The sequence below is a fragment of the Odontesthes bonariensis genome, chromosome 9, assembly GCF_027942865.1.
Source record: "Odontesthes bonariensis isolate fOdoBon6 chromosome 9, fOdoBon6.hap1, whole genome shotgun sequence".
Classification (NCBI taxonomy): domain Eukaryota; kingdom Metazoa; phylum Chordata; class Actinopteri; order Atheriniformes; family Atherinopsidae; genus Odontesthes; species Odontesthes bonariensis.
The window spans coordinates 13,575,366-13,597,018 of NC_134514.1; the positions used below are offsets into that span (position 1 = coordinate 13,575,366).

Below are 21,653 nucleotides of genomic sequence, written 5' to 3' on the forward strand. Positions count from 1 at the left end.
GTGGTGGGAAATGTGGTGAAATCAAACACACCTGCATACATATGAGCACAAGTCAGATACAAAAGACGCATAGCTTCAGGGGAGTTGTGCTCAGCGTCTTGGAGCTCGCTCTCATTTTCTCTCCCAGTCAAATATCTTTTTGTTAGTGCAGATGCACTCAGGGTTGGCAAACACATTGGAGACTGAGTCACTTAAACATCCACATCTTGACACGCAGCTGATTCACTGTCTATTGATTTCTTCATACATCATATTCTTTTGCACTGTTTGTTATGTATGCACACAGGGGAAAGGGCATTGTTTGAGCTTTTCTGCACATACGTCTGCTTCATAGCTCCCTGGTTTTCAGATTAAAAACGCAGAGGCCTGTTTAATGACACACAGAGGTGCAACTTTATCCCGTAAGCATCTGCATTAGTTACAAGGACCGTGACTGAGTTTAGAAATCCATTTACATTAATGGCCGAGAATGGCAGTGTTTGTGAGCAGAAACAAGCCTCTATCCTGATGTAGCAAAACAAGATAGTCTCCGATCTCTTTGTTGTCATGCAAGTGTAAATGTATTCATTCAAAATAAAAGGTGGATTATTGATGTAACTTGTACTGCGGTGCTCGAATCCAAAAAGGCAGATAACAAGGTAACAACAGACAATTTCTCCACTTGCAGCTCTCTGTCATACATTTATCATTTTATTCACTGCTGCAGAAATCAGTGGTGCATCACAAATTGCTGAGCAGGAGAACGTCTTCTCTCTCAGTCCTGGCGGTAGTTGCTCAGATTAGAGTAAGTGGTGGAAGTTCAGCAATACAGAGAGAGGCATGCTCAAGTGTGTTTTGGTGGGCAATTCAGACTCTTCACATCCATCGTTACAGTTTTAGAAGTAGTGTTGTACTCTTTTGGAGCCGCCTGTATGGATAATCTTGACTGATTTTTGTTAATGCTTTTCTCTAAATGTGATTTATATTCACTTAAACTAGATACAATATATCAAGCAAATAGAATAAGTTGTTTGTTTTAATTATGATTCATAGTTATGAAGCATTGGTTATACATCTTCTTGTGTAGAAAAACATATAAGTACAACCCAGTGTTCTTCTTCTGCCTGTCTGTCATCATAAATCTGAACCTCTGGACATCCTTCCTCAAGTCTCTACCCTGTGCTGTGTGCTCTAAGTGGCTCATGATGTAATGCTGGCAGTATCATTACCCATCGGTCTGAGCCCATGACAGATTCCCACTTCCTTTCATATCATTTACCAAATACAGTGTATAGGAGTAGGCCGCATGATAGTGGCAGACGAATAGCTGGTTATGAGCCACAGCTCCTCCATTGTCTACCATGCCGCAGAAAGAGTGGGAGCCCATAAAGAGCTCTGGCAGAGTTTCTGCTTCCATCTGTCTGCATGCCTTGCAATGGAGCCCAGCTCGCACCACTTGAGATTATACTCACGTCCAAGCTGTTACTGTAATTTGCATTGGCTCATAGGCAGAGGAGAATGAGAAGGAGGAGGAGCTGCACATGAGACAGGGATGTTATAAGTGGTCCTGGCAGCACAATGGGCTTGCTAGGGTGTAATATTATAGACGAGTGGCATGGGCAGAGCTACATTAAAGTGCAATAATGGGATTGAGCAGGTTACCCTGTTGTGTTTTGTACATGAAACTAATTATGGAAATATACAGTTGGAAACCATTTCAGTCACATTCAGTTTTAGTGTTGTGCGCTTTATAGCTTCATTGTTCTTGATTCTTTCGTCTCCTACCAGAAAATCAATACTATCAGTCACAATACTTTTACAAATTAATTAGATGTATGTCTAACTACACCCTTTGTTATGTATTTCACTAATAAGCAACTGATTACCCTGTTATTCATTCAGATGAAAGATCACATACTAGGAGAATGCCCACGCAAGCACACGCATAGGAGCTAAATCAACTCAAGGAACGGCCAGGGCAGAGGATCAAACTTAAAGACAGGAACACACAAGCTGCTGGATTGCCCTCTCTGTTACAGATCCCACTTCAAACCTAAGAATTGATCTTCAAATCGCCTTTGAAAATCCATTTAAATCCTAAGCAGCAGCATTGTTTACACCACTTTCTGAATTGAAATGCTGTTTGCTTTTGAACATGGCAGCAGCATCCGCATGAAAGAGTCGCTGACAATGTGGGAAATCTTCCCCTATCAAGTTTAAGAATTAAAGTCACATTTCCCTTCAAAAGGGAACAAAGTCCAGAAAGCACTTTGAGCCCAGTTCGACTGAATGTTTTCTAATCTACTCATTTTCAGGCTTAATTTGTTTCTAACTTGATAGCTTTTGGACTTCAATTTGGTTCACCAGCTAATGTATCAAATTTACTAATTAAACACAGGCAAAAAATAAAGAGCAATTGCTGATAAAACAACCTCCATCAAATAGGTTGTGAACTAATTATGTATGTTACTGACGCAACTGCAGTGACTTATAATGAACTTCCTGCAGCTGGTCTCAAAGTCATAATATAATGCCTTATATCTTTAACTATTATTCCCTTCAAAAGACTCTTTTGTTACTTTACAGTTGTAAAATAAAATTGAACTTATCACAGTGGCTAAATTATTCTGAAGACAGACTTTGAGGGTTTTAATGTCAGACCAGTTTGAAGCAGTTTCATTTATTTTGGGAAGTTGGTAAGACATCAGCAGTTTTACACTGCAGCAAATCTATTTTGTGTAACGCTAGCTTTCCATTATAGAGAGCGAAATTGACTGTTCCACAAGTATTCAGCCGTATTAATTTTGTGCACAGCCATGAAAAAAAGTGCAAAGAAAAAAAATAACAATCATAATTATGTGACAAAGAGAGCCAAATGTGTCTTTCAGCCTCAAATAGCAGCCCCGACAGGTTTGTGATTCGGGACTTACAAAGTAGCATGAGCTTATCTTCAGTCATTCTAAACATTTCATTCACATAATGACTAATTATAGTGATATGTCATGGATTGACCTTATTTCTCTGAGTAATGTAATTTGAGGCAGAAATGTCAAACGGGGATCTAATTGACCCAGAGAATCATGCACGTGCAATTCATTCTCATTCTAAGGCTGTTATATATTGTTGTTTTATCTTTGTGACGTGTTACTCTCCATTTGCTATTTGGCTTGGTTTACACAACAAGAAAAATGGATTGGGGTTAGAAAAAAAAACACTGTTTGGTTGTTGCTGCACTCTGAAATGTTTTTCCTAAAGGGTACCCAAAGTGTTACAGTGGAGTCCTGATAAAGTGTTGGTATGTAACGCAATGAGACAGGTCTTTCGTATCAGGAATTTTAAGGTTAAACTTGAAAGCTTACAGCAGGTCATCACTTCAGTTTTCTTTCCCCAAGACATTAAAACGTCATTGTCATTTTCATACAAGCTACTTTGTGTAATCAAGCTTATCTTTTGAGATCACCCTCAGCAAAAATAAGACCCCACAGGGATGTTTTTCAATCTCTTTATCTAATGTACAGGTAGAGTGATACGGCTGTGGAAAGAAGTGCAAAAGTGTATGTAAGGGTGTTTTAGGAAAGGAACTGTTCTCAGAAGATATTAGTCTTCAATAAACTTTTGAAGGTAGAGAAGGACACCTTGGTTTTAAGTAAAGCTCTTTAAAAAGTTTGGCTAAATAGGTGCAAATAGTGTTATAATTGTTAATTTCATTAATTTCACTTCATAATACACGTACCAAACTAAACAAGGTATGTTCATGAACCTCAATACAGGCCAAAGTGATTTTTTTTTTCTCCTTTTTAAAAGTTCAGCCTTTCTCAGGCTTTGAAGTGCATAAATCTGAGGACTCACACTTGGTGTTGCGATTTGTATGAAAATACAGTCACGTGAAAGCAGAGAGTGTCAGTGGGAAAGTGTTTGTCTTCATGAACTAAAACAGGAAAAAACACGTAACATGAAACACTTGGAGGAGAGTGACATGTTTTGGCATTTTAATTTGAATGGTGGTATTTTGGGGAATCAGTTTGAATTATTCATCGTTTTGCATTTTAGAATTTAGTCATCCTAATTTAACCGTAGTTTCTGTTTTGCAAAAGGTTTCTATGGGACCAAATATATTTTTTAACTGTATCGAAAATTTTAACCCCTTTTTTCAATACCTTTTAAACCTTTCAAAAAACTTTTAAAGGATGCCCAGCATTAAAAGAAAGAAAACAAAATGCAAATGAAAAATTAACATGGTAGAAAGGCTGGTGACAGAGAGCACAGTGGTCAGAATCATAGAGATTATATTACAACTATTTGCTCATGGAAGAGTTCTAGTCACATCCTTTTGTGCTTTCACAACTCATAACGTCTATGCATCACTATTTATGTGTTGAACTTGGAACATATTTAAATTTCAGTTAGTTGCTTTTACTTTTAGCTGATAGAACAGAATTTCCAACTCTTGTAAGTGTATTTGCAATATTTCTTATCTTTTTTTTTCCTGTGCCTCCATTCTGCCATTTTTACATACAAATCAGAAGTTTATAAAGCTTACATTGCTTGATGGAAATGCAGGTACATTACAATTATACTGCAGATAAACATGGATGAACCAAATATAGGTTTCCAGTTCTTTTAGATATAATCTTTTGAAAGGATTTATGAAGAAGGAAATATTTAGCTTTAATGAGGGAATTAGGCCTGAGAGAACACAAGAGTATTACGAGGTAATAATGTTTGACCAGCAGAAAGAAAATGGCCAACTACGTCAAAAGCACAATAAAAGATATAATGTAAGGGACCCTTTGTAGCCTCTACTTATTCATGAGGTCTTGTGTTAAATATAGGCTGTATAGACTCCTTTGGAGCCTTTTTTTTTTTTCTAAATCTGGACTGCAGGAAATTAGAAAAATAAGGTTCTATGTCCACATAGTGCCTTTATCTGGCAGAAAAGAGCTGGCTTGACACTGGAAAAGCAAGACCCACCAGGATTTTTGTTGTATCTGTGACGACAATATCTCAACAGCATCAAGCCTGAATCTCACCTTTAACCACTGTTTTTGATAAACCGGCTTTACCCCCTTTGCTCTGTATTATCTGTCAATCTACTCATTGTTCAACATTTTTTTTCCACTATGAGCACCAAATAGAGGAAACTTGCCATCATACTAACAACGGTTGAGCCTGTCACAACTAAATTTGACAGCGGTTGGGGCAGGGAGAGGTCAGTGCATGACACAATCTGTCAGAGATACAATAAATATCACAGTCTTGTTCATGTGAGGCTGTTAGAAGTATCTCAGTTCCTGGGCTGTTTAGGGTAAAATTTCTGGAGGATTCATTTCAGAGGATTCAAGGAGACAATCAATCATGCAGAGCTCCTGTATGATCTGCTATCAACTGTGGGCAAGACTGCCACTCATTTGATTTTTAGAGACTGTTTTTACTTGTCACCATCACACCACAAATAGACTTTTCTGATCACTTCTGGGGACATGCTCCCACAAATAGACTTTTCTGATCACTTCTGGGGACATGCTCCCACAAATAGACTTTTCTGATCTCTTCTAGGGACATGTCATGGGGACAGACAGAAACGGCTGTCCCCAATTCCAACAATTTGTCTTGTTACAAGAGTGACAGTTTCTGCCCATATGATTGGTTTCCTGAAATAAGCTGCTCAGGTGACAAAAGTTCCAGGATTTTCATCTTAATGTAAGTTTTTTTTTTGTAGCTTCTACCTCCGATGAGGAGAAAACGAGGAACCATCTTTGACCTAACTGATCAGTTGGGGAGATGCATGAACACACCTTTGGCAACTTCAAATAATTAATGCCCCCCCAAAAAAATGGAACAAAGACATAGTAATGAACCAAGAATCAAGTCAAGGCTTTGTTAATTATTCTTTTTTTTTAATGCAAAATAGAAAATTAAACATGATTCAACTTCATGGTTTCAGTGTAAATAGAAGAAAAAGCCACTCCGCGGGTATCAGCTAACCTCAGGTAGGCTCCGCGAACTGTTGCTGATGTTGTTCTCACATTTTGCATAATTTTAATTACATTATCAGCGCATTATCAGAAAATTACATAACAGCTGACACACTGCAAACCCTGAAGCTGGTCAGTTTCCAGATCTCTGAGGAAGAGTTCAGCAGCATGCCGCAGCTTATTGTTGCTCTGGGACCACATAGTGGGTTAATCCAGATCTGCTTTTTAAGAATTGCATCTAGGAAATGCTGGAGAAAAACACAGCCGTGTCAGCACTTCTTCATGATGCACCCACCACAAAACAAAATCATAACAAGACCAGGATGGCACCAAGGTTCAAGTTAAGAAATGCACATTGCTAATTAAGTAATTACACAAGTTGCGCACCGAATTCAATCATTTTTTGTTTAGTGGAATGCCACAAATCTAAAAAGTGTCTGGAACATAATTACTGGTTGGTGATGAAGTACAGCCAGGGATCAGTTTAATTCATTCACTTCATAAAGACCAACAGAGGATATTTCCAGTCTTGATGTGAATTTGATGGCCCACTGCCATTCTATATGTGTTGACATTTCAGTTTGCTTTATTTGATGTAGAAACAAGATTAGTAAAGCTTTAGATATATGTTTGGCAGACGTTCTGCTTAAACCTGCTTTGCACCGGCTTTGCTATGAAGTGTGTCAAATTAAAGCTGTGCCATTTTTATCCATTATTTATTGTCCATTATTTACATGCACTCAGTGAATCACATACAGTCATTGCTGCCTCCCTCAACAGTTGTATCACACACTTCTAAGCATCACAGCCGTGAGTGATTTTGGGACACTGTCCTCAATATAAATATAAAGGTGTATGAATTTTCCATTATTGGATCGAGTTATTTCAGAAGATTTATTCATGTGGATCCTGTTGGTAATAAATCTCAATTGTATTTGCTAATGAAATGATACTGTGGTCAAAAAAAAGGAGGAGGCACATGTTGGATACTTACAAAGTATTTGAATTACAAAATGATGAATGTGGTTATTTAATCTTGAGGGTCTGGTTGGGAAGAGCACAGAACTGCCTTGAGCTAAATGCAGATTTTAGCAAGCTAATTGTTCAGAGTGATGCGTTGTAATATTTAGCAGGTTCACCAACTAAATTTAATGTGTTAGCATGCTAATTTGCTAAGTTAGCACCAAACATAAAGCCCAGCAGAGGCTGGGGGTAATGCCATATACAAGTTGGATCTGATGACGGCACCAGAGGCAAATGTCAAAGAAAGTTGAATAAAAACGTCTGGAATAAATTTTAAGAGTTTTTTAAGTCGTATGCGAGAGTAAAGTAATCAAGAAATATTCTCTGAGAACAAGTGATGATCCATCCAGTAAATGTGTATACATATATTGAAGGGTTGGCATGGGTAACTGGTGCTCAGAACAAATTCAACAGCTTTAGTAGAAGTAGGACATGCGATGGATGGTCTACATTATCGATTTTATGAAGGAGAAGGTTATTTTTTTTTAAGGAGGTGGATAGAAACAGTTTGAAAATGGTTTATATTAATGATAGAATTTTTTTTAGTTAATCCACATAATAGATTTTATTTTCCCAGAGAATAAATCAGCTTCTCACGAGAGTCTGCTGTGGCAGTGGAGCACATAACAGGCATATAGAGCAAGGTACATACAGTTAGGATCGATGCAGTGTAGGAGCCTAGGGATGAGGATTTGAAACCGAGTGTGGATTCCTTAGAATCACTGCAGCAAAAAGCACCAAAACAGAGGGTTTATTCAGCCTGCCCCAACAGTGAGATTCTGCTAATGAATGGGCAATGATAATAAAAAGCTGCAACTCAATGGATGAAATGTTAAATTTAGAAGACAAGCAAGCATGCATCAACAGGACACAACAACCTGTCATAACATGCACAAATTAAATATAGAACTGACAGTTATACTGTTCCAGCATTTCTAAATCACCAATTTTTGTCTCTGACCCTCACTGGATTTTGAAATAACTGAAGGTAGAAATAGAAAGCGCAGAAGATGAATGTCACTCAGAATCAATGTGTTTCCCCTCATTGTTTGTGAGCAAATCCTGCTTTTTTGTTTTTATCATGGCTTGTTTGTCTGTACTCTTATTTTTTCCCCCCCTTGGACAAATATGTCAACTGTACTTAAGAAATCCCTTGGAAGGTATCTGTGAAACTACAACATTAAAAAAAAAAAAAAAGATTCAGTGCCACATTGTATTGTTGAGCTATCTGTTGATGTAAGATTGAATTCAGCCAGAGTACAATCACACCAAGACTGTTGCTTTATATATTTTAGAAATACAGATTCTGTCTTTTCAAGTCAGTGAGAAAAACTGTTTTTTCATCCATGTATGTCATCCGGTGGTAGAAAATGATCAGTTGAAATTTTGTGCCACTAATACTGTGAGTCATTTGATTTTTCACTACTTCTTCATGACATGCTCTACATTTGTAGAAAATGTATATATTCACGCTTTATTTAATTGGTTGCTACAGTTATTTTACATGCTTTCAAGGTACTACGGTTGCTATAACCGTTGGATGGTATTCCGCTGTATGAAAATGGTGGATTATTATGCCAGGCACATTTTCTCATCTACAATCAAACACCAGAACACTAAAAAGATCATCTCAAATTGTACGTGCAATGTAAAACAAATAAAATTATTAATGAAAGGATCCTGTATTATATTAGCATTAAAAGCGCCTCCTTGATCAGTCATTAAGTAAATGGAAGTACAAACTGTCATTTTAAATTTTGCTTTCAAATAAAGATTTTGGTTCAGGATTTTTACCAGAGCTGTCAAAATTAGATCTGGAAAAATGTATTAAAGCATTGCTATTATGGTTTTCGAAAGTCATTTTTTTCATCAACACCAGAGAATGTAGAATTAGTTTCCTGCTTAGTCTGTGTCTGAGCTGAGACTGATAATGCACTAGTCTCCCCCACCCACCCACCCACCCACCCAACAGCCATACAAATGAGAAAGAAGAAATCCCTCTATACCCTTTACTGAGGGAGTTCAGCTGTCACTGCACCATAGTGCACCCAGCCAATGATGTGAAAACCAAGCACTACTACCAACAGTATTGCTCCCAAATGTAGAAGGGTGTCTTCACTGTAGCCTGGCTCACAATCAGCTGATTATAAAACGTAACGAATTTGTGAAACTTTAGCGGTTGTTCGCAGTTAAATTGTTATTCACCTAACAACGCTAGTTTTGAGTACTCCTACTATCGCTATCACATTCCAGTAGAAAATGACTATAAATGAAGCATTTCCCTATTGGAATGCAGTCCCAGAAAGCACTAAATCACTCCCTGCTCTGACTGCTCTCCAACAGAATTTCTGATCCACCTTAAATGATGCTTTGACCATTTCAGATGGAAATCATGAACACATCTGTTCTTATGATTGAGTTAGGCCACTGGTGTATGTTACACTTTTGACCATACAAGCGATTATTCCAGACTGCAACAATAATTTCATGTTGTTTTCTTGCATCTTCTTCTCACGACTAAGATGTGAAAACTTCACTCATATCATTAAACATAAAATAGCTTATATTTACCATAACTACTGCAATCTCTTCAGTCAAAAGTGAAGAATGACCAGCCTCCTCTCTTGCTGTGAAGTTTTCTAAAGCCTTTCATGGCGAAAGCAAATCTAAAGTCAGCAAGTGGCCATTGTAAGTTCCAGGGCAGTGCATTGTCCAGTTGATTCAGTTAATCATGACAGCTCGCAGATGGAGTGCAGTCGTGTGATTTGTTTATTTATCCTCCATTGTTGATGCAATTCGTGCATAAATGGAATGAATGGAAAAACATATTTGTTAATGCCATTATGAATTCTTGTGATTAACAAGTGTTTTCAGTGAATATATACAGTCATTAGCATTTTGTGCAGAAATGTAGGGTGGGATACTTTTAAAAATACAAGGGATAATCACTTCACATGAAGTGAAAGCATTTCTATATCATTCATGTAAATCAGATTTGATTTGATTATTCAAGAGGTTTGATATTTCTAGGTGGCAAAACTGTCTTTTGTAAAGAATTTATTTAACAAAAGGTGAGGTATCAGATATCTCTATAGTCCCTTGTGAATCCATATTGAAAATGTTTGTAGCAGTTGCAGCTCTCTGGCTTTTGATGCAACAAAGGGAACTACATCTTAGGTCTGGGAAAGTAAGATAGTCTCATGGCCAGAAATTTTCATTCATGAGACTAAATCATTTATCAAAGAGAGTAGGTGAAACTCACACTAATCATAGGTATGTCATCCAATTAAGGAACGTTACTTATCATTTAGGAACTAATATGATGGGATACAGTTTTGCTGTCAGAAATAATTGGGTACCAAACCTTTACCTTTTTATTATTTCAGCTTGGAGCTGTTTAATCTTTAAAGCTTATTTATTTGTTTTGCAGTCATTTATAATTGTAGAAGCTGCTATTAAGGGTTGATGATATCTTTGAGGGGAGGTTTTCGAATTAAAAAGAACAGGAATCAGGTAAAAGGTAAAAATCAATCGCCTAAATGTTCAGTCAGTAAGTGGCGTACATAAATAGACTCGTGCGCTGCCAGTGTCATACTAATGTTCTCTTTCTTATTTAAGAAGGCTCTTACAGTTAAAGTTTATGGAGCTGCAATAGTTTGTGCTTCTCACTTGAAGGTTTTAAATGGGATTTAATTGAGAAGACTGTCTTTGCATGCAGAGATAATTATAATATGCAAATGCTCCTCCTGTTTGCGACAACACCCCCTACCCCGCTCCACCCCACCTTGATGAGATGTTACCAGAAATCCCCGGGGCTGCGCAGCCTCAGATTAGCGTCCACTGGAGGAGACAGAGCTGACACAGATGAACTCAGCCTGTCAATAATTATGCCTGCTTCCTGACAAGAGTCACACAAGGGCAGCTGGCAGTTCACTGCCTGCACTGTCTAATTGGCATTTATAGTTTTCTGAGTGACAAAGTTGTGTCCAGGAAATGTCCTTGCAATGAAGTGGCTCTGGGCAGATGTTTCTGTAAGGTAAGAGCAGACCGCATCATTGTTTACAATCACTTCAATGTCACATACCAAACTTCCCACCTTGCACTGATACTGTAATCCAAGGCAGCCCATAACATTATATTCATCGTTCATTACTAACTAAATAGATGATTATTTTCCTGAAAGCAATTCTCCTTTTGTTTTTATAATCTCTTAAAATGGTGAAAAATTAGCATCATAACACAAATTCAAGTGATTACGATGAAAACTAATTTGCACCTCATTCATTTTCTGATATGAGACAATTGTGCATTCTGTGGTCCATAAAACGTCAGAACATTGTGGAAAAATTGATTGCCATGTCCTCAATTTGCTTGTTTTTGCTTCTTGACTGAAGTCCAAGATCCAGTTTACTGTTGCACAAAACAGTGAAAAACAGCAATAAACCAACAAAACTAAAAACAATCACCAGTTAAATTAGGGCAGAGTACAATATTTACAGCTGTAATATCATCTCATAGTATGTGATTTGTAAGTTTTAAGATTTTAAGCAGTCATGAGCTAAAAGTCGCCCAAAATCCAGCAAATACACACATTGTCCTATAAATAGACCTGCAGGCCCATGTTATTATCTAAAGGTTACATAAAGCCGGATTTCAGTTTGAATTAATATAACCCTAACAGGAGATAGCAAAAGATCATTCTTAAAGAGACACTATATGATTTGTTTATTTCATATTTGTGGAAACTGATTTGTGGGATTGTAACACCCTTATTTCTAAGCGCTTATTTAATCATGAAATATCCTGTAGATTTGAGGACCTACACCTGGTGTTTGACACTTTTTCTCCTATAGATGTTTATATAAAGATTGACAGCAGAGTTCATGGATTTCACGACATAGTTTCATAGTTTCAAAGAGGCACCGTGATCCCTGCAGCTGCGCATCTTGCTTAATGTCTAACACTGGATGCGATGCATTTGGAAGGCAGCAGGTGGAAGGGGCTTCAAAGTCAAAAATAGGACAAGCTGCTTGAGACTCCAACTTTGAGGTTTCGTTTGCTTCCTGCTGTGTTCTTTATGACACCCCGAGCTCTTATTTTTAGACATTTTTAACTGAGCAGCTGAGTGTTTTAAGAATATACCTGCTTTTGTGATTTTAGATGATCCCTGTGGTGACTTTGTGAACCATTTTTATGTGGCAGCGGAGTTTTTATCTTTTGTTCACACACATGTCCTCCAGCGGTAGTCTAAGATGGAAAACCCAGCTGAAAAATGTTCATCTAGTGTTCACTTATTCTTCTCTTTGTTCTTTCCTCTTGACAACTAATTTTGTTATTGTTGTTTTTTTTGTTTTTTTTTCATTACATTTGCCTGTGTGTGCATCGATGTGAAGATGCACAATTACTATTCTGCATGTGTTCTCCTGTGAGTGTCTGTGGGTATCTGTGGGTGTTTTAATGCACTCACGTGTACATGCCTTGTGTAAAAATAGGCTTGTTTGTAATGTGATAAGTGCATTTTTTTGTTGTTGTTTTGTGAATGATAACATTAATAATTGTGTTTGGGATCAGAGATTACGAGAGTTATTAACAAAGCCTTTAGTCTGTTTAAATTTTGTGTATTTTTTATTACACTAAGGTTTTCTTTGTTTCATTATGTTTGCAGTTTAATGATTCAGGTTATGTTTTGTTTACCTTTATAACTGATTTGTAAAGTTCTGACACTATGAGTTCAGTTGATCAGTGAACTGATGGCAATCACCATTTTAGTACAGGCGGATTTGGAGGATCCCCATCCTCCAAATGGATTTCATGCAATACAGTCCTAGTGAGCATCTGTGCTTAAAACAAAAACAAAATCAAACAAAAAAAACTCTGTAATAATCATTCAATGGTGTAAAGAATTCAATAATGATTGAATACTTTTGAATTTGAAATAATCTTAACTAGGGAAGCTTAACTAAAACTTACTTAACTTACTTAAAAAAGTACAGGAGTTCACCCCTGGTTTCTGTTTCTCTGGGGTTTTCTAGATGTTCTTTTCTTGAATTTGTGGCAGTTAGTCGAAATTAGTGTTGAAGTAGATGATTTTGTCGTCTGTTATGGTAACATATTGGTTGGTAGATACTATTAAAATTATGTGAAAGCCTCTTTTTTTAACTACTGTATTATAATGCATATTAATATACTGTTAAATTACAGATATGCACTGAAATGGTGTCTCTGCTGTAAAGTTAAATTCCTTACAGATGTCACTAAAAAGTTAACTGTGACTCCATCATAATCAACTTGTCTGCAGGTGCGGATGTCTGTCATTGAGCTGCTTTGATTAGTTTGAAATCACAGCATTTACACGCTGTTTTATTTTTTTGTTCTTTGTTTGGCTGTCGATTTTTCTCACTTGGATTTGAAATACACCACAAATCCTTTTGCTTTTGTCAAACTGTCAAACCAATGTATAATAATGTAACAAAAAATCCTAAAGGACGCATCTGACATCCTGATTACTTTCCCCTATGAAGTGATCATCATCATGAGCGCCATTGCCATGAACAAAGCACCTTGTTTTCTCACACACCCTCCAGCATTTAAGTGAAGTTATTTTATCTATGCTTGTTTTTCCACCCACTCAAACACACCTCTAATACAGATGAGTCATCAGTCATTGCCGTCCACAGGGAGAGCTACTTAGCTTTCATCCTGTGTACAATTTTTTTTTTCAATCTTTTGTACATTTTTAGCTGTAATATTGAAGGAAAACTGAATAAAACATGAAGGAAAGAAAACTTTCATAGGAATTTTAATTGGCTGCTGCTCAATGTACTGTATAATAATATATATCAGAGAATTTAAAAGAAAGACAAAAACATGTACTTCTCACACATGGTTTTAAAATTTTTGGGAAAGTTTGGGTCTTTTTTCTTAAAGGCGGGGTAGGGGATCTTTTTCTGGAACATTTTTTTACATATTGCTTGAAATACTCTTCACACCCTCATTGCAACCAATTAATTAAAAGTTTTGACACAAAAATGAAAAGTTTTAGTGGCCTCTAGAACGTACAATCTAGGTAAAACAGTATCCAGTCATTGTGAACGGACCGTTCACAATGATTGGATTCTGATGCCGTCTATCAAACTGCAATCTGCTCCCCCCCCCCCCCCCCCCCCCTCCTTCCCCCTGTGCGCGTACCCTGCTCCGTGAACGAAGCTTGGCAGGAAGCTAAACTAGAGCCAGCTTGGCTAGCACCTAGCATTATTAAACGTATAGTTATCATATACTAAATACTAAATACGGCAACGATCGATGCTTGCTGTCAGAACAGCGCTCGTGCACCTTCATGCTCGTGCGCGTTCATGTACTCTAGAGGCGTGCCTTCGGGGGGAAAGTGAAGAAAAGGGTTGGGACTTTTTACCTGTGTATTTTCAAAATGCAGCTTCGCTGGACTCAAAATCCAGGATCTCCTACCCTACCTTTAATGTAAAAAGCATGTATTAATGAAATTTTTACTCTACTTAGCATCTACTGAATTTTTATACAAACAATGATACGAAAGTAGCCTCACTTTGACCCTTGAAGATGATGATTGTGTGCAAACCACAGAGGACACAGCTCCTGAACTGCCTGAAATGCCTCATTTGTAGTCCAGGCTTTTTTTCCACTCTTTAACATTGCCATGAAAGACATTTGCATAACGCATACCTTGCGGCTAGTTTGGCACACCTCAAAGAGGGAGCAGCTGTTTTTGCAGTGTTTGACCAACCACAGCACACTCGGTCTTTCAGAAGAAAGGTTTAAAGAAATACAAGCTAAGAGTTAAAGTATGTAGGCGTAGCAGCAATACACAGAATAAGACAAGGAGATCACAAAAAATATCAATTTATTCTTTAGGATCACCAAAATTTAAACAGAAATCTGAATAATACAGGTTCTTCAACCACTCACAGTAACTTCAGTATTAGAAATAGCAGCCTAGCCTACGCTGAAGGATTTAGTCTTAGTTTTGACCTCTGGCTACATTTGATCAAATTTACATATTTTCTTTATGTAAAATCTCATATTCTATAAGAGGTCTCCAAGTTTTTCTATCTTTCAGACATTACATGAAATGCATTAGTCTTCTGCATCCAGTAACAGCTGTTGTAAAATCTTTAAGCAACTTGCTTCACAACTCCATATGCTTGTGCGCATATGGTTTGTGTCATAGATATCCTTGTATGAACAGGTGAAATTACCAAGGAAACTTAAGACGGCTAAGCTCCCCAGTCAAAATTCTCTTAACTTGTACACACGAGCAGTGGGAGAGAACCCTAACGGGAAACATTTCAAACTGTTATGGGACAACTAACATTGGAAGGTGCAGCAATAGGTGTTAAAAACTGCACCAAACATCAGCGGTACCCACCTACTAAACATCAGTGATTTCAGTATGATCGCATATCTGTATTCTTTGAGCTTTGCACAAAACACACTTCGGTCAAAGCCTGCACACCACGTCACTGTCTGACATGCATTACAGAGGTATCTGCTGCCGTATCACCGTAAGACTAAAACAAAATTCAAGAACTTTTCATACCATATTATACAGCCTCCTGTTGAATGTTCTTTTTTGTTTTTTTAGCTCTTTATTCTAACTAATTTCTTAATCAACTCATGTTGATACAAGCTTGAAAATATTTGTCAGTGTAACCAACTAAGCTGTCGCTTGTGAGGGGGTATGGTAATAATTATACTATAAGCTCTAAATAAACTATTTCTATTTCCTATCATTGTAAATATGCTCATCGGGAGGACATCACAAGACGGAGAAGAAGCATGTTTAAATGGCATTTTAAAAGCAGATACACCTGCTAAAACAAGTTAATTAAATCCTTTCCCATTGCCAGTAAGAGGGTCTTTACCCTCAGTGCTCTGAGGGCTATAACGGGTCACTACCTCCTAGGGGACAAGCCTATTACCTAATCAACATAAAGGGATGACATTACACTGTATCCTGCAGGCTGAGCTTGACCACAGTATCTGATAATCACAGTTCTCTGAGATAATAATGCTAGTTAATTATGTTTAGAGGGATCATGGACAACAACCCCACACAGCAGCACTTAGAGTGAGATATAACTGTGGTACAATAATACGATATAATCTAGCAATCTCATCTTTTTAGTTTGTTGACCAGTTATCACTGTGAGTTTCAAGGCCTCCATGTGAGACGTTTTGTCTGAAAACATGTGTCTCCGTAAGGAATAAGTCAGCTGTACTTATTTTTGTGGTGTACACCTGGGTGTTCCCATCAATGCTGTGCTGAGCCGGAGCCGGTAAAAATCTATGGCTACTGCAGGGTCACTTTACACAGGTCTAAATACAGATTAAACACTTTGCCATTGAAATCAAAAGCCAGGTGTTAGGAGGTGTTAATAGATTTTTTGACCTGTATAAAAAAGGCTTTAAACTCCAATTTACCTTTTGCTCTCTGCTGACGTTTTCATATTGATTCAGTTGCCATCTCTTATATTAAGCAATAAACCAAATGTGAGGCGGAGCTGACCTTTTCATTTAATTTATTTGGCCATTGATAAATCTATTCACGTCCCCTCTTACTTTCTTTGCACCACTTAGGATTGAAGTCTCTCTTTTCAAAGCAGCTCAACTTCATCTTAATGCAATTCAAAGACCTACATTCTACACCAGAGTTGCCGTGGCAACAAAGTTTTCCCCCCTCCCTGAGAAGCTGAAAGATCAATAGAGTATCCTCGACAGTGTGGCAGGAAATGCTCTGGCACATATGGTCCTCAGAGAAACCATGAGCTTTGTGTCCTAGTTAACATCTGAATACTAACACCATCAAGCAAGGTCGCGTCTCTATTGAAATCTGAACAACTAGCCCTGCTAAAGGAATATGATACACAGCGATGTACATTGCTGTAACCTACTGTGTGATGTTAGCTTTCCCTGTGTCTTCAAAAAGGAAAGTTTGAGAGTTAAATTAGACAGGACAGGCTCTGCTGCTAAGAATAAAAAAAAGTGTTGCTGAACAAATACACGTTTTTCACAGTATACCACTTAGTGCGTGTTTTTGCACAAAGTAGGGATTTAACCTCTTCTGACTGATCGCAGAAATGTGTGCATTTTGCAGTCCAGTGGCTCAATCTTGGAGTTGGAAGTTACGGCTCTGCATACAGAGTCATAACAACAAGGGAGGAAAGAGCAAAAACAAAGCAAGCAAAGGTCTGGGTTCAGTGTCTCTTCTAAATACGGCATTATTTACAGCATTATACTCCATTTGTCTTGGAGAAATGGAGTATAAGGTAGAATCATTGCTGTCTGTGTTAAGTAAATTTGATCAGCAGTCTTTGATGAGCTATCCCACTGGTTTGAACTTGTGCTTCAAGCTGTTCTACTGCCCTCAGATAATGACATCATACCAACCCGGATTTTAATGAGAGCTCTGATTGGACAGAACTATTTCATAGCTAACAAGATGCTCTGTTGTCTGTCAGGCAGTTGCCAGCCAGACATCTGTGTGTGCATGTGTGTTTTTTGTGTGTGTGCAAGAGTGTGAAAAGAAAAGCAACAGAGAATTTTAAATGCTGTCTGGCAAATACTCCGAGGGGTCGATGCAAAATGACAGCAATGCACTCACACTGTCTTACTTGCCACTCAGTGTTATGAACATGCATAACAAGTACTGTATCATTCCGTCAAGTTTTGAAAGTTTAATGGGTGATTAAAAGAAGGGTTTTTGTGAAGAGCATATGAATATGGTGAATCTTGGAGAACAATAACCAGCTGGTATTTCATTATTTAATGAAATTCAACATGTGGCATTTAAAATATTGCATGAATCTTGCTGCAGGATTTTTTAAATTAAATTTGATTTATAGCTAATGGTACTGTGAGCATTAGAAGTTTTTGCTTTGGGCACAATAGGCACATAGACACTGGATGTTGCAGAGAAGAAAAAGAGTCACCTTGTAGGATCGGAAGGAGTGGTGAGTCGCATCAACCTTTTATGTCAATCCCTAAAACTAGAGGAGAAAAGTGGGTTGTCATCTACTTAATCAGCATTAACAGGCTCTCTCATCAGCAGTAAAGCTTAAGGCATTAGGAGTTAAGTCTGATGCCAAAAAGGTTTCAACAACTGGCAATATGAAATCAGCACATCACTGTTGATGTTCCACTGGGGTGTCTTATGGTTATTACAACCAAGGATCACTTTTTTCCCTTGTCACCACAGGCGTGTTCTTTCAGAGGCTGAAATCAATACCTCTAAATGGTAATCTGAGAATCAGAGCATCCGGAAAATCCAAGAATCATCCACCAATACTTCCTCTGGATGGACTCAAAATAAGATGTATTTTCAATGTTTTCACCTTTTTGAGGCTGTGATTTACATGACAGGTTTCTATCTAATTTTGCAGTTCAACGCAGAAGCACAGGCTGAGCATGAAAAGGTTATAAAAATCCTCAAGCTCTGTTTGACAAGTGCCCTTTGCTGGCTTTAATTCTCCACCCTGATGTGAAATCCTGAGCAGGAAAAACACACAAGCTTTGTTATATGATGAGCATGTGCACTGCATGATTGCCTAATATAGAAAAACTGTACTGGTGATCATTTAAGCTATTATATGATCCAGTGGTGATGCATCCTGGTGGCACAAAAAACATTCTGTTATTTCCATTAAAAGGCTGCAGAGACATGGGCTTCTTAGAGCGTTGGCGCAGCCTTTCATCATCCCAGGTGCCATTATTTCAGCAAAGCTCTATTTCATTTTGTGATTGATGCCTCACTGGCTGTCTCAGCAATCTTGGTCAGACCTGTTTGCAGCAGGCTCTCATATAGGGTATGAGGCTATTTATTAATTCAGATATCTCTTTTTTTCTTTACTCACTATCCCTCTTATTTCTTTCTGTCTGTCTCGCAAACAGGACCTGGACACTAACCTACAATGGACCGGCTGATTCTGTGCGTGCTGCTCTGTGCAGCTTTTGTAAAGGGATATAGCTGCCCCGGCCGCTGCATCTGCCAGCACCTCTCCCCCACTCTGACTCTGCTCTGTGCTAAGACTGGCTTGTTATTCGTACCCCCCTCCATCGACCGCAAGACTGTCGAGCTGCGACTCACCGACAACTTCATCACCATCATCCGCAAGAAAGACTTTTTCAACATGACCAGTTTGGTCCACCTAACTTTGTCCCGCAACACCATCAGCCAGATCGTCCCCCACGCCTTTTTGGGCCTGCGTTCCCTGCGGGCACTCCACATGGATGGGAACCGCCTCAGTGTGATAAAAAGTGACCACTTTAAAGGCCTCATCAATCTACGGCACCTCATCCTCGGAAACAACCAGATCCACCAGGTGGCCCCCACCTCATTCGATGAGTTTGTTTCCACTATTGAAGACTTGGATCTTTCCAACAACAACCTGCGCAGCCTTCCCTGGGAAGCTATAGCCAGAATGACCAACATTAACACTCTCACCCTGGACCACAACCTGATTGACCACATTGAAGCGGGAACTTTTACCATGCTCACTAAGCTAGTCCGCCTGGACATGACCTCTAACAGGCTGCAGAAGCTGCCGCCAGACAGCCTGTTCCAGCACGCTCAGGTCCTGTCTGATGCCAAGGGCTCCAGCTCATCTACTCTTGCTGTCAGTTTTGGTGGAAACCCTCTTCACTGTAACTGTGAGCTGCTCTGGCTGCGCAGGCTGACGAGAGAGGATGATTTGGAAACTTGTGCCTCACCAGACCATCTCATGGACAAATACTTTTGGTCTATCCAAGAGGAGGAGTTTATTTGTGACTCCCCACTGATCACCAAACACATTGCCAGTAAGCCCTACGTGATGGAAGGACAAGGTGTGACTCTTAAATGCAAAGCGGTGGGTGATCCAGATCCAGATATTCACTGGCGGTCACCAGATGGCAAGCTGGTGCATAATAACTCCCGCACCATCCTGTATGATAATGGCACCCTTGATATTCTCATCACCACGCTGAAGGACAGCGGGGCCTTTAACTGTGTGGCGTCCAATGCTGCAGGCATTGCCACAGCTGCTGTTGAGATCAACATGATCCCCTTACCCTTGTATGTCAACAACACAGGCCACATGCGTGAGGACCCCGGCCTCTCGGACATCACCACTTCCTCCAAATCTGGCAATGACACCAAAGGCTACGACAAGCAGGACAGGAGGGTGATGGTGACAGAACTGACCTCCTCCTCCGCTGTGATCCGCTGGCCATCAGAGCGCCACATCCCCGGCATTAGGATGTACCAAATTCAGTACAACAGCACAGCAGATGACACTCTGGTGTACAGGTAAGCTGTGGTGGAAGTGGGATGAATGCTTGGAGAAAAGGGTGGGGCAGCATAGACATGAGCAAAGGTGAAGCATATGGAGCTGCCATCTGCTGAATGATGTTGTGTTCCATTACTGCAGACTGACACATCCCAAAGATGCAAAGCGATTAAGCAGAAGTAAAATAAGCAGAACTTCCATTGTGTAGCCAGGCAAAAAAACAAAAAAAACTGAGGTAACATCACAATAAGTATAGTACGCACAACTTGTGTAGTACACTTCAGATATTCACATTTTCAAGAATGTATTTTTACACTGTGGATTGTTGAGTGGATGGTTGCAAGCAGCTGCACTAGTCCAGTAACCACAAGGACTAAATGGTCTTGTCAGCATCATTAGAGTTTAATATGACAAAAACAATAACATGAGCTCTAACTACTTCACTGCTTGTAACAGTTTGTATCATTAGCAAGTGTCTACAACCCTGCAGTACAGAGTGGGATTAAATAGGTTTTGGCTTTTTTGTAGTGGTGTCTGAAGTATTCAGATCATTTTCTTATTGCTAGTTAAATGTAACAAATCAACATCATCAAAACGCTCCTGTGGTACTAAAAGACTGGGCTCATTAAATGGGTCTTGAGAGGATTAATAAGGTCTAAGTAACAAATTAGTTGCTTTGTGGTATTATTCTTTCATCTGTATTGTTTTGTTTTGTAAGAGGTTACAATCCCAAAAGCTTAGAAAGTCCTGGTTCAATCTTTGACAATTCACAGTTCAACATTTATTTATTGAATTAAGATAAGGGTCTATTGTACGATTTGCAACAAAACACAATTAAAATAACAGTAGCGATTTAGCAAAATGACACCAAGCATGTTATTTGATTATTTTCACATAATGTTGTGGTTGCCAAATTTAGAGGGATACAATAACGTTGTCAGGGAGGTATGTCGCATACAGTGACTGCAATTCTTTTGCTAGTATAGAAGAGTAAATGGAAAATTAAAAAAAAAAACATCATGACAATTTAAAAAGGTTTATGTCCATGGAAAATGAGCCCAGTCTTTAACAAAAGGTGTAACCCTAATTTGAAAATCTTTTGAAAATAAAGGAAAAAATGTTTCTGAGATATGAAAAAAATGAACAAAATTACTGGATTACAATAAGTTAGCAAATTAATAATAGTGCTTGACATTGTTTCATTTTCTCTCTTTTTCTAAGCTTTCATCAGATATAATATGTAGCTGTCCTGTATAATTTTCTCATTCTGTTTTGGCATGGAGCTGGGTGTTGTTTTGCCTCGAGGTTGTACATTATTACCTACAAATGATAACCATCAAAGTCCCCCTTTAGGGAAGAGGAACAAGCTTCTAATTGT

General features: G+C 38.6%; 1 protein-coding gene across 2 annotated transcripts in view; it reads left to right on the top strand.

The window, feature by feature from the left end:
* Positions 1–21,653, top strand: part of lrfn1 (leucine rich repeat and fibronectin type III domain containing 1) — a 128,708-nt gene that overhangs the window by 104,636 nt on the left and 2,419 nt on the right. For both annotated transcript variants that reach the window (XM_075473196.1, XM_075473197.1), the window contains one exon: positions 18,900–20,295. In XM_075473196.1, coding sequence (XP_075329311.1) covers positions 18,920–20,295 — 1,376 coding nt within the window. In that variant the 5' untranslated portion in view covers positions 18,900–18,919. The remainder of the gene's footprint in view (positions 1–18,899; positions 20,296–21,653) is intronic.